Raw genomic sequence first — 26,247 nt, 5'->3', positions numbered from 1 at the left:
GAGCCAGGACGAGGCCTACCCGCCGGGAAGGCGCGTCCGGGGGCTCCCGCAGGCTGAGGTGGGAGCGGGGAAGGAGCCGGTGCCAAGGCTTGGCGCGTTGTGCACTGCCAGGGCCCGGTGTATGGCTGCCAGGGAGGCCCTGGAGGTGTTTGTCTGTCCCACTTGGGAGATGTTTGTGCTGGGTCTCAGCGGACAGCTTAAACCGTCCCCTAGAGGCGCAGGATTGTCTTGAATTCATTGCTTTTTGTTCCGCCAATAGTAAGTTGTGATAGTTAAGCTGTTATCGACCTGGTCTCATACCGCTGCAGGGTTTGTGGAAAGCATGCTGTGTTCCGAGGTTGATGGTTATGAGTGGAGTGGGTTGGCAATATGAAACACAAATGCCTTGAGAGCAAGAGCACGAAGGGGGTGCTGAGCACTAAGTAAGGGCTGTGTGTCTGATGTCAATCTGTGTTGCAGAGACTTAAAAAGGAACGTGTACGGGTTACAAATGGAGGTGAAAAAGCTTGAACTGCTTGTTGCCATCCTGTGTTCATGTAACCTAATCCTGGAAAATTTCACTGTTAGCAAAGCTCTTACTTAGCTAATACGAAATCTGTGGAATGAACAACCCATTTTCTCCAGTTAATTTTTGGCCGCAGGCCTTGAGTACTGTGGAGATAAGAATCAGGATTTTGAACCTGATATTCTGTGAGTAACGTTTGGGACTTGAGGTCAGGTTTGTTCCTGAGGTGTGTTACATACCTGGGTGCTGCAGGCCGTTACACCCAGGTGTGTTGTGTGTTTGTAGCCTGACCCAGAGCTGGCAGATCTGGGTAACAGCAGCCAGCTTGGGGGTCTGTAGGTAACCCAGTTACTAACTGGGTATGGAGAGGAGATGGTGGTGTCTTGAGTTGGGAAACCGCTGTCATCTGCCTCTGCTGCTGGAGCTTGTGGGTTCTGTTTCAGAAAACCAGGAAGGTAATCAGCTTCCCAGGTCTTTTTTGGACTAAAATGTTCATATCTATTATTTTTGGAATAAAGTGTTCATATCGATCTTTTTCCAACACAAAATAGTTAAACTGTGCTTATGGCAACTGAAAAAATACCTCAGGCACAACTCTTCCTGCCAGGCAGGAACAGGCATGTCCTGATTCCAGTGCCACTATGTCTGGTGCTCTGCTGACATGTAATGCATTAGTCAGGGCTGGGGAAGGATCTTCCCATCATGTTCTCTTCTCTTCCTGTTGGAAAGTTGGTACGTGGAGGATGTTCATGTCTTGGGTTCTGTTTATACCTCAGAGCTCGTGGTGACTGTAGCAGATCCTGCAGCTTGAGGTAATGCACAGTCAGAATTGGCTTACAGTTAAGGAATAAATAAGTCTCCTCCTATAAGTGAAGGTTTCTACTACTTTGTTCTGATTTCCCCCCTGCCCTGGCCCCTGTTGTACTCTGAGTCTCTGCAGAGAGCTTTTCCTTTATCCAGGTACAGTTCTATCTGTCACATTGAGCTCCATGTGGCAAAGCTGACACGTCTACAGCTGTAACACCAGTGTTTGCATGAATGTATTTTCACAGTGTCCTCGAGCAGGAAGGAGGATGTGCCTATATGGGTTTTGATTCTAGTGATTTCTGGGACACTTGTTGGGTGGAGGTGGTGTGTTCAAGAAAATTTGGGGAGGAATGTGCGTAATAGTTTGTTTCTTTGGGGGAAATAAGAGCTGTCCTTTCAGTTCCTCCTTCTATGCACATCGCAAAGGGGAGAAGTTTTCTTTAGTAACCCAAGGGAAAAACCCCACGGTAAATAAAAGATCTTCTGAAAAGTACCACTTAAGTACATTATTTTCTGTAGATCTTGTGTTAGCCTTGGTGTAAATGGATCCCCGTTACTTGGAGTGGTTCCTTCTTGGGATGGGCAAAGCTGCTGTGGGTATTTCATCTCCCTTGCCCTTGATAGGGATACTTAGGAATACTCTCTGGTGTATTTTGGGGGTGGTGTGGGACTCATTCCTTTCTGCTGTCTACAACTCCCTTCAAAGAAGCCCTGAACGGTTGTTTTCACGCTTGGTAACCACATCTTTTAAGCAGTCTCTGTGGACCTGTGCCTGTCATTGTCCCTGTGTGTGAAACCCCTGGAGGAGTTGTCTGAAATCCAGCAGAAGAAAACAACTTCGCAGCTGCAGTAGTTTCCTTTTGACCTGGCTGGGTTTTGTAATGCTGAATAAGGAACGTATTCTAGGTTAATGCTTGTCTTTAACAGCAGGTGCTGTGGTTTGTCTGAGTTCTTTCCAGGTATGAAGTGTTCTAAAGCTGACTTGGGAACCTTAAATGCAAGACTGCAAAAAAGGCGTGCATTGTACCACATCAGAGCATGTTGTACAGCACTTCAGCCCAGGGGAAGTGTAACTAGTTCCAGTTTGAGGAATAACCATAAAACCTGGGGTGTAGCTTTTCATACAAGCACTAAATGTTGTGTTATTTGTCCAGCCAAACAGAAGTTAAGGTCTTAGAAGGATTGTCCTATTTTTAATCTATTTTTAGGGTTTTAATTACTTCATTACTTCAGATGCTTTTAAGCAGTTCAGTGAGTGAAGGTCTAACAAATGTCTTTTTTTGGTGAAGAAAATGCTGTATGTAACCAAAAATCATCTTTTATTTGAGTAGATCTCTTTTCCAGCTTATTGCTTGCAAGCAGAACTTGTTCTTGACATGAAGTGATGGATGATGACTATACTTAGAGGCAAATTCTATTTGTTGTTCTGGCTGTATCCATAAAGTACAATATTGTTGTGTGTTTGCTTGTAGCATATCCTCGTGGCTGAAAAGTGATAAAACAGGGAACCTGCTCAAATACAGAGATTCATAGCCATCTGTGTACTTGTTTCCTTTATTCCCCTGCAGGCTCTTGTATCTGTCCAGTGATTGAAATGGTTCTAAGGGCCTGGGCAGTGCTGGTGCAGGAATGTGTTCACATCAGAGCCAGTATTTCTGACATGGTTTGGGCTTTGTAGGTCTTAAGTTGAGCAAAAGCTCAGTGTATGTACAGACAAGTTTTAGAAACTCGACCAGCTCTTTTGACTCCTGTGTTTTCCTGAATTCTTTCTAAAGGTGTGTTTTTGCATCTTCTCAACCAGCACAAAGTGAACAAGGAGATGGATTGGATTAGTGAAGGAAATTGTGTCTGTCTAAGGCTGAAGTGTTTTATTCTCCTGGGTTTTAAATGCTGTTATTCACCATTTGTGCCTTGCTGAGCCCTGAGGGTCACTAGGTTGGTTGAGAAATAGTCTTAATTTCTAATGAGTTTTCATTTTTGACCTGTTGGAGCTGCATTCTGAAGTAGTTAAAAGCACTGTTCAGTCTATTGGGTGGAATGCGCAGAGGCTTTAAATTTGTCATCCCAAACCTGTATTAATTAAAGGAGGAAAAAGCTGGGTTTAGGTAAGAGTCATTGACCTGAATGTGCAGTTAGATGCAGGATTATTTTGATACGTTTCTTCTAGTGTCAGACTGCAGTTTTGGTGGGCCAGTTTTTACTTGACTTGAATGGTGTTTAATTACTTGACCTAGTTGGTGTTTCAGCAGAGGTGTGGCTGAGGAGGACATACATAGGGTGGACTGTCTGGTCTGGAGTGTCACGAGGAGATGGACTGAGGCTTGGTCGGTTTGAAAGAGATTCAGCTTATGAAATGGCAACCTTGAGTTACATTGCAGAAATGTGGGAGGAACAGTGGGTCTTCAAGACATAAGTTGTCTGCTATTAGGAAGTCTTTGTTACAATCCACTGTGTAGCTCAGGTGCTCTGAGCACCAGCTTTGGTTGAGAGGTGTCCAGTTGTGCAAAGATGAATGGATGGAACTTTGCAAGTTTTGCTGTAGTGTTAAGAATGTAACAAGTTCTGTTCCTGGAGGTGGTACGACACTGGTCCAATGCCAGAGTAGTTAATGCGTGTGATTATCTTTCTTTGCTTGCAGTGAAGGTGAACGACCAAGCCAAAATGAAAAAAGGAAAGAGAAAAGTGTCAAAAGAGGAGGAAATCGCTTTGAGCCATATGCTAATCCTGCTAAGAGATACCGAGCTTTTATTACAAATATTCCCTTTGATGTGAAGTGGCAGTCTCTGAAAGACCTGGTCAAAGAGAAAGGTAATGTACAACTCAGGTGGCCAAGTGATGTCTGTCATCTTACTTGTGGCTAACTTTGTTTGTAAACATACCACTTGAAGTGCTGGGTGGACTTAGTGCCATGAGCTTCGTAAAAGGTCTTCCCAAAGCCTTTTTGGGTGTTGCACAACATCTGCTCCCTGGCAGCTTTCCAGTTGGATGCTCCTTTCTACGCATCTTGGCATAGAGCTGATAGTGCTTCATCGGAGATCTAACAGTATTTTTCTTGGGGGGGAAAATGAGACTTTTATCAGGTTTTAGCCTTGACATGCAACAAAACTTCCTGAAGCATTTTACTGTCTTTTGGGTAATAAAAGTAGTTCCTTACTGCTGCCCTGGTGTGTGTCTATGCAGCTGTGTCCCCAGCTTTGTAGTGATTTGTGCTTAGATAAAGATCCATCCTACCGTTTGGTTGCAGAAAAATATATTTAAGGGTGACCTGCACAAAAGCAAAAGGAGGTTTGTGCTTTGGCATGTGCTGCAAGACAGTCAGGGCTTTGGAAATGGTGTTCATGGTGTTTCCCCCTTCCCCACTTGGATTTAACTGTCCCATGGCAATGGGAGTTGCCTTAGTTTGACTTTAGCATCGTCATCTTTTGGAGACGATGAAGGCATTGAGCTGATACTCACATTGTGGCAAGTCTAAATGTAGTGTTACTTCTTTAAGCTGATGCCAAACTTCTTTAGTTTTCAAGTCGCCTTGGAAATGCAGTGGAGTGGCAAGAAAATACTTGGCTTCTCCATCATCAAAATGATTCAGAACAACTTAAGAGTAACTAAGGCAACCATTCCTCTTGTGGGTCACTGCTAAAATACATCGTATCTGTCCTAAAGAGTGATTAGTGTTCACTTGTGTTTGCACTAGGGAAGGAATGAGAGTTAATGTGTTCACAAGGTGTGGCCTAATGAAGGGGAAAACAAATTTCCGAAGGGTTTGAAAATGTTTGTCTTTGGAGGCAAAATGGAACTTGAGTCTTGTAAGGACAGTCAGGATGTGAGCCCTGGGAAGCTTCCATAATTAGAGGCTGTGGAATGTCCATGCTTGAGACTGAGCAATGGTTTTCTGTAATATGAAGAATTACGGTCTTAAAGACTGCTTTACGAGGCCCTAATTATGGATGGTCCCTTGCCTCAGACTATGCTCTCACTTTGCTGCCCAAGACCCATTGGTTAATAGGAGTATCTGTATGTGTAGATGTCTAATTTTAAGTACTCTGTTGAATTCCGTTCCAAGTGTCTTGTGGTTTCTCTCCAGTTCACGTGGATGGAAAAGTCCGGTGTGAGATTGTTTCCTGCCTTGCTGTTCAGCTGCTCATTCCAGCAGATACTCCTAGGGGAACGTTGAAACCTCTTCATTCTGTCTGCAGGGCTTGTTATGCTAAAGCCTGGGAAGCATTGTTCGTGGTTTTTGGGACTGCTTGTTAAAATCCACCAGTTTAGATCTGCTGTGTAGTTGTGATTCATTCTAATCAGTCACTGACTTCTAACAAATTGGTGCTCTTGGGCTGCGCTTGAACTTGCTCAATCGGGATTTCTTGATACAAGGCATAGTAGTTCCAAGAACCAGGAATGTGGCTGTGGTAAAATCTAAACGTTAGAATTCTTGCTTTGTAAGTGTAAGAATTACAGGCCAACCGTTCCAGGTTTGGAGAGCACGTGGAACAGTACACAAAGGGGGAACCTAGGTGTTTCAGGACTGCTCCAGTGCTTGGCAGTCGTGAAGGCTTCAGCTGTTGGCAGCACTGGCATAGCAGGTTGCTGAACGTGGAGGAGTTCCCCTCCAGCTGGTTTGTGGCAGTAAGTATGGGTTAGGAGACGTGAGCTTTGAGGTCTGCTCACATTTCTGCAACCTGGTTGCTTCAGATGCGTACAGTCTTCTAAAGGTGCCATCTCGCAAGAGTAATGCCTTGGTTCAGGCATTTCAGTGTATCTGTTGGTGAAACTCAATTACAGGTATGCAGTACAAGAGTTATTAATGAAATTAAAAGATGTTCTTGTTTGAAACTCCCTCGTATTGGCTGATGAGCACAAGGTTCTACTAAAGTGACATGATCAGCGTGGAGAGCTGGCAATTGGTGAATGGCTTCAGGAGAAGAATGGGGCAGCATGGAAGTGGAGTCCAAACACGATTGAATGTGTCTTAATCTGTCCCCCCAACAGACAGCTCTGTCTTGAGGAGAGAAGTGGTAATGCTTTATGGCAGCTGGGTGAGTCAGGTGGTACCATGTGATAAAAAAGAACTTGTATTTGAATTTGAGAAATTTCTTGGTTCCTTCAGGAAATAGAGAATTGTGTATTTGAAATCTTTTTCCTGAGCAGAGCAGTGAGATGATAAACAATGCAAAGAGGATTAGCTGTGAAATTAGACAACGCTTATGTTCCAATCTGTTGCAGATCCAGGAGCAGTTGCAGCCAAGAGGGTGCAGGACACCCCAGAGACTCTTGGTGTTGGCTTGACTGTACCCACCATTCTGTAGGGCAGAGCTGGAGTACGGAGCAGGCACTTCCCTCGTCGGAACAAAACCTGTGGAGGAAGAAAAGCCACAAAGCTCTCCCATCTTAAGCTTCCTTTGAAGAGCAGCAGCTGCTGAACTTCATGTGCTGTCTTCATTCTTGCTTCATCTCCAGGAATTTTTGGAACCTTTGTGGCCTCCTAAAATGTACCTCTTGCTATCGTACTCAATCCAGAGGTTGATACTGCTCCCGGATGTTACCACTGGGGACCACTTCTGTTCCTGCAGCACCTGCAGACAGCTGCTCTGGAGAGACCCTGCGTTTGGGTGTCCAGGATTCTAGTGCAGTGTGTTTTGCAGGCTGAAGCTTTAGATGGGTAAAGAGAAAGGGACAGTTAAGCAGTGTGGAAGTGGTGCTCCCATCTCACTCGTTCCCCCTTACTTTCAGGAGATGTTCTTTAATGTTGTTGGCCTTACCCGTCTTTTCAAGGAGGCACTGTTCTTCACCAGTGGCTGCAATGAGGTTTTCGTCTTTGTCCTGGGTTCAGCTACAGCAGTCGTTTTTTCTCCTTCTTAGTAGCTGGTGCAGTGCTGTGGTTTTGACTTTCAGCCTGGGAACAATGCTGATAACACCGATGTTTTTAGTTGTTGCTCAGTGATGTTTACTCTGACCAAGGACTTTCTCAGTCTCATGCTCTGTCAGGGAGGAGGGAAAGCTGGGAGGAAGCAGAGGCAGGACACCTGACCCAAACTGGCCAAAGGGCTATTCCATACCACAGCACGTCATGCCCAGTATATAAACTGGGGGGAGTTCCCCGGAAGGCCCAGATCGCTGCTCGGGTCGGGCTGGGTATCGGTCGGCGGGTGGTGAGCGGTTGTGTCCTTTTCCCTTGTTATTTCCCTTATCATTATTATTGGTAGCAGCAGTGGTTTGTATTACACCTTAGTTACTGGAGTGCTGTTATCTCAACCCGTGGGAGTTACATTCCTCCAGTTCTCCCCATCCCTCTGGGAGTGGGGGGAGGAAGAAGGGGGGGAGTGAGCGAGCGGCTGCATGGTTCCGAGTTACCAGCTGGGCTTAAACCACGACACACTTCCTCTTTCCTGCTTGGGCTCTTAAAGAGCCAAAATCATCCATGTTTTTTCCTGGGTTCTCATGTGAAAATGAGATTTCCCTTCCCCTACTGTAAAAGAATAGCTTGTGAACTCTTCTGTCTCTACTTTAGGAAGGTTTTCCTTCTCCCCATTTAGCTGCAATTTTATACGTGTATGAAGTGTGTTTCTCTTCTTCTTCTCCAGCCCAAGGCCACACATACTTTTTTAGGGATTGCCTGTCATAAGCTTTCATCTGTAGATGAAAGAGGAGCTGTGACCACCTCTGAATTATTGCCTTATGTTTAAAGTATTGGGCTCCTGATCAGGGGGTCCTCTTGAAGCAGTCACACTGCTTGTAGTTTTTTACTTCAGAAGAGGATGAGACATCCATGTACTTTTGGTAATGTCTTGAGAGTCTTCCTTCCCTATTTAGTATTCACTTTTGACCCTCTAAGCCAAAGAAATAACTGATAGAAAACATTTATCCTTTCTTCATGTTCTGTGCTTCTCCTTTTGCTGACACTTGCCTCTCTTCCTTTCTCATCTTTCATTGCTGCTTGGTTTGTCACTGTTCAACTCCTCTTGCCCAACTTAAGACTCTTTGAGGTTGACATCCATGTCTGAGCTTGTATCCCAGTTACTTGCCCTGTCTTTAGGGCCAGGGGAAGCCATCTGAGCCATGCCTCAAGCTTCAGCAGTGACTGGAGAGTATCTGAATTCTGACAGACCAGCCTGGCTTGAACAGATTCACTTTCTGTCCATATGAGCTTTGGAAAATGGATATAAAGTTTGAGGGGGGGAAAATAATGACTGTAATAAGTAACACTGGAGATTCCTTTGGTTTGTTCTTTGAGTTCTTGCAGTGATTTCTGCTTCAGTCCCTTGTTCAAAGTGTGAGGTTTAAAAAGAAACATCTGTCTGCTCTGAGTTAAGCTTTAAAGACATGATGGGGAACGTGTTCCTTCATGATACCAGCATTGACTTACAGCTAGTGTTTCCTGCAAGTTTTATCTCCAATAAGAAACCTGAGTTCCTTAAGTAACAGTCTCATGTGCTTGAATGAAATTCCTTCACCTGTGGATACAGGATCTGTTTCCTGATAGAAGCCAACTGTTCTCTAGCAGAAGGAAAATCTGCTTGAATCACTGGGCACTACATCTGCCCTCTCAAGTGGTTTAGTACTGGGCTGTCTGCTTTGGGTACTTTTGCATGGCTTTATTGCCTGTGCACTGTTGTAGACTACCCTTGCTGCTGTATCCCCATATCCAGTGGTTTGGGATCTAGAAAAAGCCAAATCAGATGTGACCCAGCACAGGCTCTTAAAGAAGTTTCCTTTGCCAGCTTCAAACAGTAGTGTCTTTGAACAAGTGTCATGTTGAATTGGTTTGTATGTTTTTGGAGGGGAGGGGGGATGAAGGCATTTTTCTTGCAGTAGTTCTCTACTCTGGACTTGGTATCTTGGTTAATGAGCTCGTACATTACTTGTGTGTTCCACTTTTTGCTGCTTTAATTTGGCTTTTCAGGAAGTTCACATCTCCTTGGAAGGAGAACAGCTACTTCAAGATGTACGTTTAGTTTTTACTAGAGGTGTCTATAAGGCTTGAACATCAAGCACTGAGCAAAAGTGGCGCAGGAGAGATTTTGCAAGTGATGGACAAGTGCTGCTGTGCCAGACTCCTGAAACCTTGTGGCTCAGAGGGCAGAGATTTGTATTTAATATGTTACATTCAAGCTTGGCAAGCTCCTTTGGAAGTGTTTGTGTGGATCTGAAGGAGGAATTGTAGCTGAATTCCATTAGTGGTTGGGAGCGGAGAGCCCTCAATCCAGGGGCTTCTGGCCTCTGTGGGAAGGAGTGGTGTAGTATTGCAGGTGATGGGAGAATTTCTTACTACATACATTAATGAATGATAGTTGCATTCTATGAACACATTTGGGTTGAATTCTGGCTGCTGCTGTTGGAATGGATGGCTTCAGAATGTCTTGGTAAGGCTAAGTATTTGGGCTTGGTGCCTGGCTGCCATGTACCACCAAGGACTAGGCCAGGAGGGCTGGTTACAGTGCAGCCCCTTTCACTACAGAGGCTGTGGAAACAATTCTGTGTACACGGTGGGATCCTATACTGATCACATCCCATATTAATCAGATCATAGGATGGAATTCATTTTGTTAGGCTTTATTTCAGGGAGTATTGTTTAGGTAGTGGAGCTGTGGGTAGTAATGAGACACTCTGACCTGTCCTGTCCCTTTCAAAGGGACTTATTACTCTATTCCAGTCTCAGATGCTGTCCTCAAACACCTGAATGGATCAGAGCTTGTTTATTCTCTCTAGTTAATTCTAGCTAATGCTCTGAGGGCTGGAGCAGCTCTGCTCTGGAGACAGGCTGAGAGAGCTGGGCTGCTGCAGCCTGGAGAAGAGAAGGCTCCTAAAGGGAGACCTTCAGCAACTCCAGTGCCTAAAGGGGCTACAAGAAGCCTGGAGAGGGGCTTTGGACAAGGGCCTGGAGGGACAGGACAAGGGGAATGGCTTTAACCTGCCAGAGGGGAGAATTAGATTAGATACTGGGAAGAAGTTCTTCCCTGTGAGGGTGCTGAGACGCTGCCACAGGGGTTGGAACATGGTCCCCAGAGAAGCAGTGGCTGCCCCATCCCTGGCAGTGTTCAAGGCCACGTTGGACACAGGGGCGTGGAGCAACCTGCTCTAGTGGAAGGTGTCCCTGCCCATGGCAGGGTGTTGGAAATGGAGGAGCTTTAAGGTCCCTCCCAACCCAAAGCAGTCTGTGATTCACTGAACTGTTCTCTGGCTGGAATGCTGTTATTGCTTATTATTTGTGTATTTAAATAAAAAGCAAGGAGCTAAAGTGGTGATTTCACAAATCTTCCAGCTTTGACAGAGACATTTCAGGATTTTCGTTTTACATCATGACACTGGGTGCCCTGACTGGTTCTGTGGGAGGTCAGGTCACCTCTTCTTCCCTCTGTCCCTTGCTAAGAACTACTCTTGAATGTGAGATTCAAGTTCCCTACTCAAAGCACACTGTCAGTATTCACACTGGGTAGTGGTTTCCCACAGACCACTTTCCACCTTTCAGCTAATGCAACCTGGACTCCTCCTGTCTCAAAAGGAAAAGCTAGGACTTCTAAAACCAGGAAGAAGTGAAAACCTGTTTACTTCCATGATCCTTCTGTATGCCAGTCACTTCACAAGCAGCAGCCGTTTTGGAGTTGTGTTGTGGAGGTACATGGTGTGATTCTGTGGTCATAAAAAGGCAATCTTGATCTTGGGAGGAAAGGTGCAGATGTTGTTTCAGTGTGTTTTGCTGTAGATGGTTTTGTATTGAGAGCAAATATGTCAAACTGTTTCATACTACTTATTGAAACTGGGAAATGGACTTGATTTTGGCTTAACAAAAGGCTGAAAACCTGCTGAAATAAATAGTAGGCAGTCAGTTGTATGTTGGTTCAGTGTGACCCCCCTTTGTGGAAGTTGGTATTGAAGTTATTTGCTTTTCTCTGGACTTAAAGTCCTGGACTATGGAGACAAGGTTTCATACTAGTGAAGTGAAGGAGACTTGTTCTTGCAGACTTTCCTATGAATTTGGATTGTCTCGAGTAAGGAGTGAGTACTAAAGATCAAGGCAAGAGATAACTGTGGCAGTAGCTGGCTTCTGAAGTGGAGGAAGATCAAGAACATATTTAACTGCTTTAAGACTTTACTGCATACCTGTAATTGTCCAGTTTTGTGGTCTAGAGAACATGGAGTGTTTCTGGGCTTGCTTATAAGGCAGAGGCTCCATACACGGTTGTTGATTGTTCTAAATTCCCATTGTTTTCTTGGCTTTTCTCCCTTGGTATATGTGTCGTCTGGAATCTGATTTGTAGTTGGTGAGGTAACATACGTGGAGCTCTTAATGGACGCTGAAGGAAAGTCAAGGGTAAGTGTTTGAGAGCTTTCTTCTGTGGATTTTCTACATGCCAAATGTAACTGTATGGTGGCGTCAGGAAGGTAGAGAGTGTGTATGGTTAGTGGCTACACCATAGGATTGCTTAAAGCTGCTTTTGGGGTGGGGAGGAGGTGGGATGGGGCCTTGTAATCAGTGTTAGGGTGGTTTTCCACTGTGTTCAGTTGGTGTTGGCTGTTTGACCCTAGCAGTATGTATAGTGGTATGGAATTTAATGTAATCCTTGTGTTTTGGATAACGTCAGTGTAGTGGTTTGCTGAATCTGGAAGGCTAGTGTGCAAGAGCAGGTTCTGTAAGTACACTTCCTGTGCCAGGAAGTCAGTTCCTATGCATAAATGTATAGTGCCTTCATAGGTCCTTAGGTCCTTTAGTCCAGTGACAGTATGTCACAACCCACTAGGAGCACACTTACCTGTACTGAAGGAGATGGATTTAGAGTTAGAGAATATGCTGAGGGCTTTGCTGGATGCCAGGGAAGATCAGGTCACGTGAAGCGTGTGGTATTTTTCTTGGAGAATCGGGACTTAGTTCTGTTTGTGCCAACTTCAGAATCAACAGTTTAACCCCATTAACACAAATTATATCTTATGGATTTCAAGTATTGGAGGCTTTATTGGGTAAGATTACATTTGGTTTTGCTACTAGGGCTGACTAATGTGATTTGACTTTAAAACAAAATGAACAAGTTGTGTGTGTTGTGCTTTTACTGACTTGATTTCTTCTTTCTTCCCTCCTCCCTGTTCCTCGCCTGTGAAATCACCTCACCAGGGATGCGCGTAAGTTCACTTCTGAATTTATAGCAAGAACTGAGGAAGCTCTTCAAAGATCAGCAATGTTCTTAGCTATCTTGTATCCCCACAGTGTTGTTGAATTCAAGATGGAAGAAAGCATGAAAAAGGCTGCAGAGGTTTTGAACAAGCATAGTCTTGGTGGAAGACCGTTGAAAGTGAAAGAAGTAAGACGTGCATCTGTTCTTTCAGTATGTTGAATTTGAAGGTGAAGGGGTAGTTCTTATATTTATGGCTTACGCATTTGTAGATAAGAATAATTGACAAAAGTTAGGACGCATCAAATAGGATTGAAAAACCACAGTCAGCCACTTTTTACCATTGGCACATACTGCTGAGCTTGAGTTTGAACATGATGATCAGGGCTAAGATTGATTTAAAGAGTAGGTGCTGATGGTCACAGTGCAGAGCTTGGGCAGAGCAAGAGTTTGGCTTTAACTGCAGGTCTACTTTCTTGTTTAGTGGTTTTAAGAAGAAACCTGCGTAAATACTATTTGTTCTTGACTGCCTTCCCTTTTAATTCTGCATCCTAAGGAATGTATTCTACACACAAATCCATTGAGCAAGCGTTTTCTGACATCCTTCAAAGATTTATTTCCATTTTAATGGCTTTGCTATTGTCAACCAGTATGACATGCTCAGCTGCACCACTGTCAACCTGTATGACATGGACAAGTGAGCAATGAGTTAATTCTTGACCAGCAACAAGTTTAAAGGGTTATTCCAGCAGTTTGGAACTTGTAGCTTCATTGAAGGTTCAACTAAACAACAATAAAAGGATTTACTTTGGTGTTGGCATTGACATGGCCTTGGGGTATGTGAGCTACACTCTTGGCTAAGCAGGCTCCATATTCTGTTGTGCCCTGCCCAGTTAATGGTGGGGTGAAAGACATCTGCATGAGTGTAACACAGAACTGTGTGCAGAAGGTATTCCGTTGGTAACCTGCTTCTTGCTATAGTCTGAGGAGCACTTGGGAGCAAGGATGGAACAGCAAGTGGCAGCACTTCTCAGATCTCTCAAGTTTCCTAAGTTGGGAGCAGCAGCCTGCTTCTGGAATAAGCCTCCTCCTGGCACTGGTGACCTCTCACTACCTTTAAAGTGAAGAAGAGGTGAAATGGAAGGTTAGAAAAAGCTGATTGCAGCTGGAAGTCACCAGGCACTGGCTTTTCTAAGGAGTATGGGGAAGAAAAAGCCATTGAGAATGGCCTGTGCCTGGGTCAGTTTTCCTGTTAATGATCCACCATCAGTACTGGAATACTGATACCAGGTTGCCCTTTGATATCAGGTGGTGCCCTTTGAGAAGAGGTGGTGTAACCTGCCCAGCTCTCCATGAAACTGTTGGCATACTTGAATAGTTCTGTCTGAAAGAGAACAAACTGAAATGACGCTTGAAATCAGTGAAGAAGCATTTTACCAGTATTAGGGACTTCACAACCTGTGCTCCAGTCTGACTGTGTGGAATGAGTTAAGTTGTTGTGGATGACCATTGGCATCAGTTTTGCCAACTGTCTGGTGCATACTGCTTCTTGTTGGCTGTCTCGCTGCTGAGGAGCATGGAGGCCTTCAAGTGACATAATAAAAACAGAATAGATGAAGCCCTTTCCCTGATCAGAAGACTTCAGTGTGTATGAAACCCCTCTTGGTTTCTATTGGAGCTAATCTGGTTTCAAGTGATACCTTATTTTAACAGTGAAATAGGAAATTAAACTTGAGAAGTGACTTGATTCACTTTAGTTTGTTCTCTACCTCAGACTGCTGTGACTTCCTGTAGCTGAAGCACTCATGTCAAAGTTACCTTGCTCCTGTTCTCAAAGTGTGCTGTTGTTTAGTCTTCAAATTCAGATCAAGACTCAAATAGCTTTTATTTTAAAAGAATCTGTATTTCTGACTGATTCTATTTGACATTTCACCTTCTTCAGCAGTCTGGTGCATTTTGCTCACTGAACACAGTGTGATGTTTCCAACCTAAGCAACAAGTTCACCTTTATTGTGAAGGTGCTTATGGTCACGCGAGTATAAAGTGACAAGGAGTAATCTTATTTCCTTCCTTGAATTCTTCATCCTTTGCTTCTTGTTCTTCAGCATGTCCTGAAATCATGAGATTATGGAGTAATAGAGGGATGCATTAAAAGGTTTTTTTGGGGTTAGAAAGCCATAGGGGGTGGGGGAAGCCTTGCCAAAACCAATCATCTTGATGTAGACACTGTTTCTTGGCTTGTCAGGAAGTCCAAGTGCAAGATCAATGAGTTGTTGCATGGTTTTGAGGATGCCAAGAGTTAGTTGGCCTTTGTCTTCTGAAGCCTTTCCAATGCCATTCTGTGTGCGTCAGTCTTTGGAACACGTGTAGCTGAGGCTTACTGTTGGTCTTGAATAACAGATAAACACTTTCAGACTTGGTGGAAATGCATGAGTTGGGGTAACTTGGCAGATGTTGGTTAGGAGAAAATTAACTATGGGGGGTGGCAGTGATGGGTGAAGTGGTTGGTGAGGGGTCTCTAGGGAGCAGGTAGCCCTGGGTAAAGGGAAACCCCTTCTTCTTCTGCATGTCTTAGTCATGCCAGTAAATGCCCAGGCACTTAGTGGAGTACAGAGGGAACAGAGTGTGTTGTTTCTGTGTCTGCAGGACCCTGATGGGGAGCACGCCAGGAGAGCGATGCAGAAGGTCATGGCAGCAGCCAGTGGAATGGGGGTTGGTCCAGGCCCGGGTGGCCCCGGCATGATCAATATCCCTCCCAGTATCCTCAACAACCCTAACATACCCAATGAGATCATCCATGCTTTACAGGCAGGAAGACTTGGGAGCACTGTCTTCGTTGCAAATGTAAGTGCTGTGTGATCCATGAATGGAGTAACTGGGTCTTAACTGAGTTAAATGTAATGAATGAGAAGAACAGCCATAGACATTTAGCTCTATTCCAGTCAAACTGAGTAGTAACTTACGCTGTGGCTAGTCTTGTTGATGCTCTGTGCTAGTGAAGCTGTAAATCAAGATGTGTCCTGTATGCTACGGTGTCTGTTAATTTGTGTTTTTGAGCAAAGCCCAACATGTTGCATTAAGTTCTGGAGCATTCCTGATGCTATTTAAATGTTATCCTGTCTCTGTGAAGACTCTTGTTTCTGAAGCTGCCCGATAGCAGGAAAGGAAATGAAGGAGCATTAAAACTGGGTTTTGATGGAAATCTTTCTCCTCTTTCCAATATTTCTTGTCTTGCAGTTGGATTACAAGGTTGGCTGGAAGAAACTGAAAGAGGTGTTCAGCATGGCTGGAGTTGTGGTTCGGGCAGACATACTTGAAGATAAAGATGGCAAAAGTCGTGGCATTGGCACTGTCACTTTTGAGCAAGCTATAGAGGCTGTTCAGGCCATATGTATCCTTGAAGAGTAATGGTGCTAAACAGTAGGCAAGTAACTTGGCAAACAAAGCAGGATGAAAATCTCGACTGTAGTATTACAAGTGAGGATATTGCCCTGGATGGAAAATGAAAGGAAAACTGGAAAACAAGAAAGTCCATCTTAAAAGAATTGTTGCTGTAGGCTCAGGATCAATAACAAACCTGATTCTCTTTCCTACCTGCAAGTATGTATTTCTAGCCCAAATAATCAATTCCTCTTTCTAGGTTGTAGCTAGTATTAAAATGCAATTTCTGAGAAAGGATTTGTCTTCAGTTTCTGTGGTGGAGGCAAAGGAAGAAACACCAGATCCACTTGCTGTGTAAGATGGTTTGACTGGTGTGTTACATAGCAATCCAGAAACCCCAAACCACACTGCAACAAAGTACAGGTACTGCTGTGTGCATGAGCTTTCCTAGGGAAAGGAGGAAAGTATTTCCCTCTTTACCCTCCCCAGGGTGCTGTTTGAATGTTGATTGCATTCAGCATTTGCACCCTGTAAGTGAAGTGTTGTGGGAGTGAGACTTGAAATTGTCTATTTCATGTGATTCATTAGTGTGGCATATTCCAAATTTGGCTATTGTTTGAGTTGGAAACATTGAACTTTTGCCTGTTTTCTCCTGTTTTAGATGGCTAGAGTTACTGATGAGACATTTGAACACCCAGGCTGGTTTGGAGTCACATTTGGAGTGGTCTCTTGATGAACTTAAGCAGAAGAGTGTGTTACACCTCCTGTTTTAATTTGAAAAAGCCATTCTTTGACTATTCAGTTATCTGGATTTCAAAGCTTTTTTTGTTCTGGAGAAAGCAAAAGGGTATTTGATAATGTGTGACTGATAGCTGAAGAAGTGGTCTGGAGAGGTGGTGTTTTCTGACTGGGATTTTGTACTCTGTATCAGACAGTGCTTAAAGCTTTAAGAGTTTGGTCCTAGGTCTTGAGCAATGATCCTTAATGAAACCACAGCGATGTTTAATGGGCAGCTGCTGTTTGACAGACCAATGCATGTAAAAATGGTGAGTACATTCAAACTCTTCTTGCTTTAGGGAGTGTTAAATGTGCTCCTGGCTTTGGGTGATGTGTGCTTTCAAGGTTAGGTTGTATAATTGGGGTGGAACACACACATGTGTGTGTGTGCGTGACTTCGGATGTCAAAGAGGGACTCTTCATCAGGGGCTCTACTGGTAGGACAAGGGGCAATGGGTTTAAACTGAAACAGGGGAGAGTCAGGATAAATATAAGGAAGAAGCTCTTCCCTGTGAGGGTGCTGAGGCGCTGGCACAGGGTGCCCAGAGAAGCTGTGGCTGCCCTATCCCTGGCAGTGCTCAAGGCCAGGTTGGACACAGGGGCTTGGAGCAACCTGCTCTAGTGGAAGGTGTCCCTGCCCATGGCAGGGGGTTGGAACTGGATGAGCTTTAAGGTCCTTTCCAACCCAAACCATTCCATGAGTCTGACTTGCTTAATTCCTAGTGATGTCAACTTAACACCATCAGGGTGGGTTAATTCTGCTTATTTTGCTAAAGGACAATCAGAAATAGAGTGCACACTGCTTTACCTTGAAGTTGCTGTGTTTTAATTTAAAAGAAAAAAGGGGGAGAGGGCAAGAACTAATTTCTTCCTTTTCTTGCAAACTTTCACGTGTGAAATTGTCTTCAGGATGAACGAGCCTTTCCCAAAGGAGACTTCTTCCCCCCAGAACGACCCCAGCAACTCCCTCGTAAGTCTCTCTTCCATGACTGAACATGTTACTTGTTTTATTTTGCTGTTCAGCAACTGGGGCCTGATCCCAGCCCCAGTTAGACTCTAGTTCAGACTTTGGAAAGCTGGGATCCAAATTGTCTGACTAGAATCAAAAGGGAAAATAGTAAAGAAGAGCTGCTCAGTCTTGTCTTTTTGGATACTCCTTTCAGCTCAGAGCTAGAAGCTTGTCTGAAACAGGATGCTGAAGGCTTTCAAATTTCTCAGTTGCAATTCAGAGACCCCATGCCTTGTAAAACCACTGTTAATAGTGGGGTTTAATGGCTAAGTAATTAGTAGGGAAAAGTGTACTTCCTTTTGTGGGGTGGTTTTCTTCATATCTGGTGTTCTTCAGCTGAAAGGGCTGAATTGAGGACCTGAGAATCTTCCAGGTCTAAAGGGGATCTTAGCAGTGTATATAAATACCTGAAGGAGAGTGTAAAGAAGAGGAAGCCAGGCCCTTGTCAGTGGTGCCAGTGACAGGGCAAGAGGCAGTAACTGAAACACAGGAGACTCCATCTGAATATAGAGAACCATTTCTGTGGGGGTGACTGAGTACTGGAACCACAGGTTGCCCAGAGAGCCTGCAGAGTCTCCATCCTTGGAGGTACTAAAAACCTGTCTGGAGATGGTCCTGGGCAACCAGCTGTAGGTGGCCCTGTTTGAACTGGTGGGCTTGGAGCAGAAGACCTCCAGAGGTTCCTTCCAGCTTCAACCCTGCTGTGATGAGATACTGAAAGTATTGAACAGGAAGAGTCTGGGTTGGAAGGGAAGAGCTGGAGGCAGGAGAACACAGGCTTCATGAAGTGGGGCTGTTAAGGTCATCCTGTTCATCAGCTGGCTGCTGTTTCCTGCGGGATGGGAACCAAACCTGTGGTGTGCTGCTCACTTGCACAACTGCAGTGATCATCAACCAACCCATCCCTGAGTTAGTTTCCTGTGTCTCTGAAAGCCTTGTGCAGCAGCAGCAGTATTGCTTGTGGGGTTTATTGCTGCCTTGACTCTCTCTAATGATGTACCTCTTCTTCAAGAGCAAGTCCCTGGGTTCTAGAAAACTCAACAAATACCAATGGAAAACTGTTTCTTGGCCTTTCGTGGGATGGGGAAGGGGTGTCTTGTGTTGGTTTTAAAACACTTCCTGTGTTTATTATGCTGAGCTGGAAATAAGGAAATCCTCTTCTCATAGGCAAAGAGTGCCATTAAGGTGGTGTTTGATGCAAGTGCAAGCAGAGAACTCCTTCCTGATGAAGGGAAATCTGAGGGCTTTTTTCTCTTGCTTTGGACTGGGGAATCCTTAATTCAATTGGGTGCAGGAAGATTCCAAATCCTGCCTGGGAATGATACGCTTTGTTTGCTCAGAGAAGAGGCTGGCTGTGTGCTCTGAATTCCATAGGTGGCTGTCAGAACCATAGGTTGAACTTTGTGGTTAAATTCTATAAGGAAAGAACCTTGGCAAAGGTGGAAATAAACCATTTGTCAGCCAAGGGTAACATTGTGCAAAGGTTAGAAGATCTTTATCCTAAATTGCCCACTCTCTTCTCCTTAGATTGAGGAGTTGCACAAAACAAGCAGTGTTCTAGCCAGTTATTTTTCAGGAGTCAGCTTAAAACCAACCAACCAAGCAAGTTTTCTCAGCAATAAGATGGAAACTGGATGACGAGGAAAAATTGAGCTAGTTTTTAGTCTATTTCAAGACACATCCACTCTGATTTACTCTACACTTTCATGCTTTAAGTACATGCCCCAAAGTGGGAACACAGCAAGCTTTTTGGAGAATAGAAGTCAATTACTTAAGAATAAAACTTGCTGTTTTGTCAAACTATGGAAAGAAGGCTTTTTTGATATCTGAATATTTTCTTCAGATGGTCTTGGTGGTATTGGCATGGGATTAGGACCTGGAGGTCAACCTATTGATGCAAATCATTTAAACAAAGGCATGGGAATGGGCAACATGGGACCTGGAGGTAAGAAGATTACTCCTATGCTTTTGTTTCATGAGAGCTTTAAGCTGTGTAGAAGGTAGCTAGCTTTGTTCTGCCAACACAAAAAGTCAAAGTGTGTTAGGAGTGTTAAAGCCAAATGAGTTTTTGTTGGGCTAAGTCATGAGCTTGATAATGAAAACCTGAATTTAACCAACTGCTCCATTATTTTTTTTTCACTGTGATCAAGGCACAGCTCTCATTTTCTGACTCTTGAGCATGAGCAGCAGACACTGCAAATAATCCAGGAAACTTGGAAAACCATCTCTCACTTTTAACACTGATTAGTGGGCTTGCAAATCTCTGTTGAGGATATGTTTCAATAGCACAAGTTTGAAAGAGCCACCTAAAAAGTAGCACACATTCAGCTTTCAATTGATAAATGCCTATGGGTTTTTTCCCCTTTGCTGCTTTGTTTTCTGAGAAGGAATGTTGCAGTCTCCTCAGAGTTATCCCATGTAAGCTGTGGACATGTTGTATGGTCTCTGTTTGCTAATATTGGCTAAGTGTTGTAGAATTACATCTGCTATATAAAGTTTTCTCTTTTATTTTGAGGAATGGGAATGGAAGGCATGGGCTTTGGAATGAATAAGATGGGAGGTAAGCTGTGTTTTTTGGCATGTCTCTAGCTTGGGCTTTCTGCAAGTTTTGTAAATGTAGCCACGTGTGTCTAGCAGCATTTATGTTCTTTGAAATCATCACTGATTTAGTAGTAACTTGTTCCTTTGTGAGTAGGAATAAAGCTGCTGTAGGTGTATGGGGCTGGGGTGATACCTCACCTAAAACACAGCCAGTGTTCTTGTTGTGTGTGTTGACCAGACTTTGGTTTTTGTGAGTCTCTGATACCAAGTTGTCTGGGTGCTCATGGGAATGTTCTGTGAAGGCAGCTGGTGGGGGAAGTGTGGGGTTCAGTTGAAGTATTGCTAAAGAATCCCTGAAAAATGTTTTCTTTTAGGAATGGAAGGTCCCTTCGGTGGTATTGAGAACATTGGCCGCTTCCCAGCTGGAATGAACATGGGCAGAATGAGCGGTAGGCATTGAGGGTTCTTGTATCCCACTCCTGAGCTGTGTTCTCTGAAAGCATCATGCTGGGGAAAGTCTTCAGACTCGTCATCATCTTCTCAGCTTCTGCTGGGAGAAGAGCTCAAAGCTCCCAACTGATGGGATGTTACAAGTCACTTGTTTCCTGCAGCTTAGAGGCCACAAGTAATTCACTGGTCTTGTCTTTTAAGGACTAATTTAGGAAGAGAGAAATTGCGCTCTCTGTACGCACCAAAAGGTGGCTCCAGAGCAAAGTGGCCGCCTCAGATTGTGTTTGTCCATGGAGAGACGAGTCCTGCATTGGGTTGGGTTTTGGATCTTGAGAAGCCACAATAAAATGCTCAGGAGAACATAATAACAAACTTGCCTTGATCATAATCTTTAAAACTGATGCCACATTAAAACATTTTCTTGGGAGCCATGTAGAACATCTCAAACTTGGTCTTTGCAGACATGGATCGTGCCATGGGTGGAGGATTTGAAAGAGAATTTGGAAGAAATGAAATGGGAATGTCTCGTAGTTTTGGAGATACCTTAGAGAGAGGAATAGGTGAGTACACTGAGCTATGCACTTCCACTAACTGCTTCTCCTACCCAGAATGTACATACAAATTGGATGTGTGTTGTTACAACAAACCAGACTATATTTTATATGCTTTTGCTGTGATAATCTGGTTTGGATCAACCCCGTGAGAGCTGTACAGGAGGCAGGTGGATGACACTGGCAGGGATCTGTGGGGCTGTGAATGGCATGTCAGATGTGACAGGAAACCTTTGGACAGCCTTGACACTGCCTTGTGTCTTGAGGCTTCATGCTAAACTCCTGCATATGTGCATGGCAAAGAGGAAGGTTCTAAGTGATTTGTGACACAGTCCTGTCACTAAAACATAGCCTGGGGCCTAAACAGTAGGGGGGAAAAATATGGCAAAACCTTAATTTCCTTCCCTTCTTCCCAGACGTTTTGGGAATCTGGTACAGACTCACCTGTGAGCTGATTGAAGAGAACACACTCATCTGCAGCTCTACAATTAGTGTTCTTCTATCTTACCTTTTGAATCCCAGTGAGAAAAGGAAGACTGTCAATATAGGGAATGTGTAAAATGGTACTTGAACTGAGCAGGAGCAGCACAGTGCTGCTCTGTCTGCAGCAGCTTTGAGATGGGAATAGGTATTGATGGTGCTTTGTGGAAAGATTCAGAACATGAACATTTTTCATGTCTTCTGTGAGGTTCTGTCCCGTGTGTACACACAGCTCTGCTGATGCTCTCACTGCTGTGCTCTGTTAACTTGAAATTAATCTGTAAAGAAATTGAGTTTCTGGTACAACTGAGATGACTCTAAAATTGGCCCTTGTGTGCAAGGAAAGGTGATCTCTTTCCAATGAGGACAAATCCTGCTCTTTCCTGCTCAAAACTGCCCAATTCCTGAAACAAAGCTGAACCCAAAGATCTCAAAGCAGGTGGATTTGTAACACTTAATAACTGAAAGCTGGCTCTGCCTGCACAGGTTGAGCCCTTTTGTGAGAGACTATAAACACCCAAGTGGTTAAACCACAACAGCTCTGCTGGCTTTCAGCTGAAGAAACACTACATGCTTATTGCTGCTGTTGCTTCACTTAAAAAGCCAGCTTATAGCAGGACAAATGTCACTTAACCCTAAACCAATGTAGGTTATTAAAGCTACTACTGAAGCTCAAAAACTGAAGCAGGACAAGTGCTGCTTGTAAATGTGGTCACTTTGGTTTCCTTGAGCATAGGCTCAATTCAGTATCTTGTTTCTCTTCACTAAATATATGTAGGTAACTGAAGTACACACTTTTCTTCAAGGCTTTTTCCCCTCAAACAGGAATCAAACTCAACATGATTTTCTTCTTACAGTGCTGCAGTGCTAAACTTCATTTGCTAGATAAGCTCAAAGCTTCCATACAACAGCAAAATGGCCTAAACCATAAAGGAGTGGTCTTTTTACTGCAGGAATCACTGCAAAGCCTCTGCAGCAGAGTCGGGACAGCTCAGTCAAGGGATTTTATATAGCAGATGCAGGAACCCAGGTTTAGCTTATGTTTTATGGCCCAGGCAGCCTTTTTGTGTTTCTTTGCACATGAAAAGGCCAAGCATGCTTTGTGACTGTAACAGTCATTATGCTGTCGTTCTAGTGTGGGAATGGCTTGCTTTCTCTCAGAGATCTGGTGATAGGAGGGCTCTCAGGGTTGGGGAAGGTTTGCCTGTAGAAGTCTCTCCCTGCCTTGGCAGAAGCAATCTTTGAGCAGTATGACAAGGAGGATGTGGCTTCACTCCTCTTCCAAGCAGTCTCTATTTGAACTGTAATTTGAGCTACTAAATCACTCACTGCTCCTGCTGCATGTTCTCCAATGTGCTGCACAGGACAGTTTCAGCTAAGAGTGTATTTAAGATACAGCTTTTGCCACCTGATCCTCTCCCAGCTTTGCAAATGCCTTCAGAGTTCTCTCTTTTTGGGTGGAAGGCTTTCTTTGTATGTACACAAGTTAAGCTCCTTAGTGAACAGATAAACTTTCCACTGACCCAACTATAGTTGGGACAAGATCATAGAATCATGGAATGGTTTGGGTTGGAAGGGACCTTAAGATTATCCAGTACCAACTCCCTGCCATGGGCAGGGCCACCTTCCATAGATCAGGTTGCTCCAAGCCCCGTCCAACCTGGCCTTGAACAGGTTATATGCACGATGGTGTATGTGTGTAATCCACAACAGAACCCTTCTTACCATCCAAAAGGAACCTTTGCTTCACATCCTGCAGCAGCATAGCAATTGGTTTTTGGAGTGATGCGGAAGCTTAAAGCATTTCAGTCATCTCAGCACTCATTAGGGTTGTGGTATGTCACTGTGTGATTACTGATAACCTGTGTGTTGTGTTCCAGGTGGTGGAAATGCCAGCATTCCTGGGATTGAGAGGATGGCACCTGGCATTGATCGTATGGGCTCAGGAATAGAAAGAATACCTTCCGGGATGGGGCATGGGATGGAGAGAGTAGGCTCAGAAATGGACAGGATGGGGCTTGTTTTAGATCGCATGGGCTCCAACGTGGAGAGGATGGGATCAGGAATTGACCGAATGGCCCCTCTGGGCATAGATCACATTGCTCCCAACATCGAGAGGATGGGCCCAGCTATTGAGAGGATGGGATCTGGCATGGAACGCATGGGCTCTGGCATAGGCTTTGGCATCGAGAGGATGGGTGCTGGCATCGACCGCGTTGGCGCCACTATGGACAGAATGGGATCAGGTGTAGAACGGATGGGCTCTGGCATGGATAGAATGGGTATAGGCATTGAGCGTATGGTCCCTGCTGGAATGGGAACTGGAATGGGTCAGGTGATAGAGAGGATGCCGGCCGGTTTGGATCGCATAGGTGCCACTCCTATGGAAAGAATAGGAATAGATCGTATGGGAGCTGCTGGCATGGAGAGGATGGGCTTGGAGCGCATGGGAGCCACTAATATGGAGAGGATGGGCCCTGCTATGGGGCAGGGCATGGGAGCAGGCATAGAGCGAATGGGACTGGCCATGGGAAGCAATTTTGAAAGAACAATGGACATGGAACGTGGAAACTTTGCAGGCAATTTTGCAGGCTCCCTTGGAGGAACTGGAGGACCTGCAGCTGGGGTGGCCAGGAAAGCCTGTCAGATATTTGTGAGAAACGTGAGTAGCCCCTTTCCTACCTGTCCTTCACTCATCGTGCAATTGATCAGTACTGACATGTTCATCTCTGTGCTCCAGTCACAACATCCAGTACTGATTGCAGCCAGAGGGGCAGTTCAAGCTGTTGTGAGCTGAAGCTATTTCCTTAACGGGATCAGAGCTCTGTCCCGGAATGGAAAACGTGTTCTGAAGAGCTGGCAGTGCCTGCGAGTTGTTCAGGAGCTCCTCAGTAATGGTCTGTTCTTCTCTTTTCACAGCTGCCTTTTGATTTTACATGGAAAATGCTGAAAGATAAATTTAATGAATGTGGTAAGTTTATTCTCTTGCTGGTTATTACTCTGGAATAGGAATTAAACAGCAACTCCTGGCTCTCTGTGTCCCCAACACCAGTATCTTGAACTGAAATTTCACTCAGCCTTACGGAAATACTAGATCTTAACCTGTGACAAGCTGTGTAAGGATGTCTGTCATCCCTGTTCTGAGTGCTGGGAAGCGATTGATAATCCAAGAACACGTTTTTTTTTTTTTGTGCCCTTCCCATCTTGGGCTGGTTTATCATGCAGAGAGGGACGGGAATAGAGATATGGAAGTCCTGAGAACTGCTGGAAAGCACCTGCACAGACTTTGCATCTAAAGGAACATAATTACAGGCAAAACTGTCCTCAAAGAAAAGAATTAATATTCTGAAGTCAGCTACTACCTGTTGAGAGCAGCTTCCAGGAGGTTTTCTGGTTGCTGTGCCCATACCTTGCTCCCTGATCTGTTGTGCTGCTTGTCTGATGGCAAAACCAAGCCCTGACCTCATCAGTTGCGGTGTGGAGGGTGTGTGAAATTGGACAGGGCTGCCCTGGGCTTTGCTCCATTCACCTGCTGCTGCTGGAGTGAGAATTGAGAGAACCACTTTGAATTAATTCATCTCTTAAAGCAGGAACACTCCTTTAAAACAACAGCTTGGGAAAGCTGTCCTGCAGCTTGAAGTTCTAAATCAGAATCATGGAATCCCAGACTGCTTTGGGTTGGAAAGGACCTTAAAGGTCACCCACTTCCAACCCCCTGCCACGGGCAGGGACACCTTCCACTAGAGCAGGTTGCTCCAAGCCCCTGTGTCCAACCTGGCCTTGAACACTGCCAGGGATGGGGCAGCCACAGCTTCTCTGGGCACCCTGTGCCAGCGCCTCAGCACCCTCCCAGGGAAGAGCTTCTGCCTCAGAGCTCATCTCAATCTCCCCTCTGGAAGGTTAAACCCATTGCCCCTTGTCCTATTGCTCCAGCCACTGATCACAAGTCCCCTCCAGCATCCTTGTAGCCCCCTTCAGATACCAGAACCAAGCACTGGGCACATCTAAAAGTAGAGAGGGTGGGGTGGCACCTCCTGGGTTCAACAAACCCCTTCTCTTCTCCTCCCCAGGCCATGTGCTGTACGCTGACATCAAGATGGAGAATGGGAAGTCCAAAGGCTGTGGGGTGGTGAGGTTTGAGTCCCCCGAGGTGGCGGAGCGCGCCTGCCGCATGATGAACGGGATCCAGCTCCGGGGCAGGGAGATCGACGTGCGAATCGACAGGAATGCTTAATAAGGAATTGCCTTTTTAACACTGCTCCCCCAGTTTTGGAATTTGTATTTGGGTTTTTTTTGTTTGGGTTTTTTTTTTTTTTTTTCTCCTTGTTAACCATTTTAATTTGACTGGATGTAAAGGTGTTTAAAAAAACCAAACGATTCAGTTGCTTTCTGGAGTAATTTTAAGTACTTTTTTAACAAATGGATTTCCATTTTACTGGGTTTTTGCATTGGAACTGCAATGTGCACAATCTTTTTTTGTAGTTGTGGCATCTCGTTGACATTACAGATGTAAACAGTATGACTTTGATAATAAATGCAATTCAAGATTTCAGACACAGCATCTCTTCCTGGCAGCACCTCCTCTGCTTGCAAAGCTCTCTGTAACCTCAGTAAACTAGATCTTGTATCCTGTGAAGTGTCAAGAAA

At 44.6% G+C, this 26,247-nt stretch overlaps 1 protein-coding gene across 2 annotated transcripts; it reads left to right on the top strand.

Annotated features, from left to right (window-relative positions):
- Window positions 1-3,954: 3,954 nt before the first annotated feature.
- Window positions 3,955-25,898, top strand: RBM11 (RNA binding motif protein 11). 2 transcript variants are annotated; one of them, XM_010024374.1, is made up of 15 exons: window positions 3,955-4,120; window positions 11,566-11,618; window positions 12,414-12,421; window positions 12,507-12,600; window positions 15,058-15,255; window positions 15,649-15,802; window positions 16,789-16,838; window positions 17,479-17,539; window positions 19,422-19,523; window positions 20,094-20,138; window positions 20,494-20,568; window positions 21,031-21,129; window positions 23,481-24,262; window positions 24,520-24,571; window positions 25,671-25,898. In XM_010024374.1, the coding sequence occupies exons 2-15, from the start codon at window positions 11,595-11,597 to the stop codon at window positions 25,832-25,834; spliced, it is 1,908 nt and encodes a 635-aa protein (XP_010022676.1). In that variant the 5' UTR covers window positions 3,955-4,120; window positions 11,566-11,594; the 3' UTR covers window positions 25,835-25,898. The 2 variants fall into 2 exon arrangements, with proteins under 2 accessions (XP_010022676.1, XP_010022677.1); XM_010024375.1 differs by lacking the exon at window positions 19,422-19,523.
- Window positions 25,899-26,247: the final 349 nt, after the last annotated feature.

This window comes from Nestor notabilis, unplaced genomic scaffold, assembly GCF_000696875.1.
Source record: "Nestor notabilis isolate BGI_N333 unplaced genomic scaffold, ASM69687v1 scaffold3841, whole genome shotgun sequence".
Classification (NCBI taxonomy): domain Eukaryota; kingdom Metazoa; phylum Chordata; class Aves; order Psittaciformes; family Psittacidae; genus Nestor; species Nestor notabilis.
This window is presented reverse-complemented; position numbering and strand designations above follow the sequence as displayed.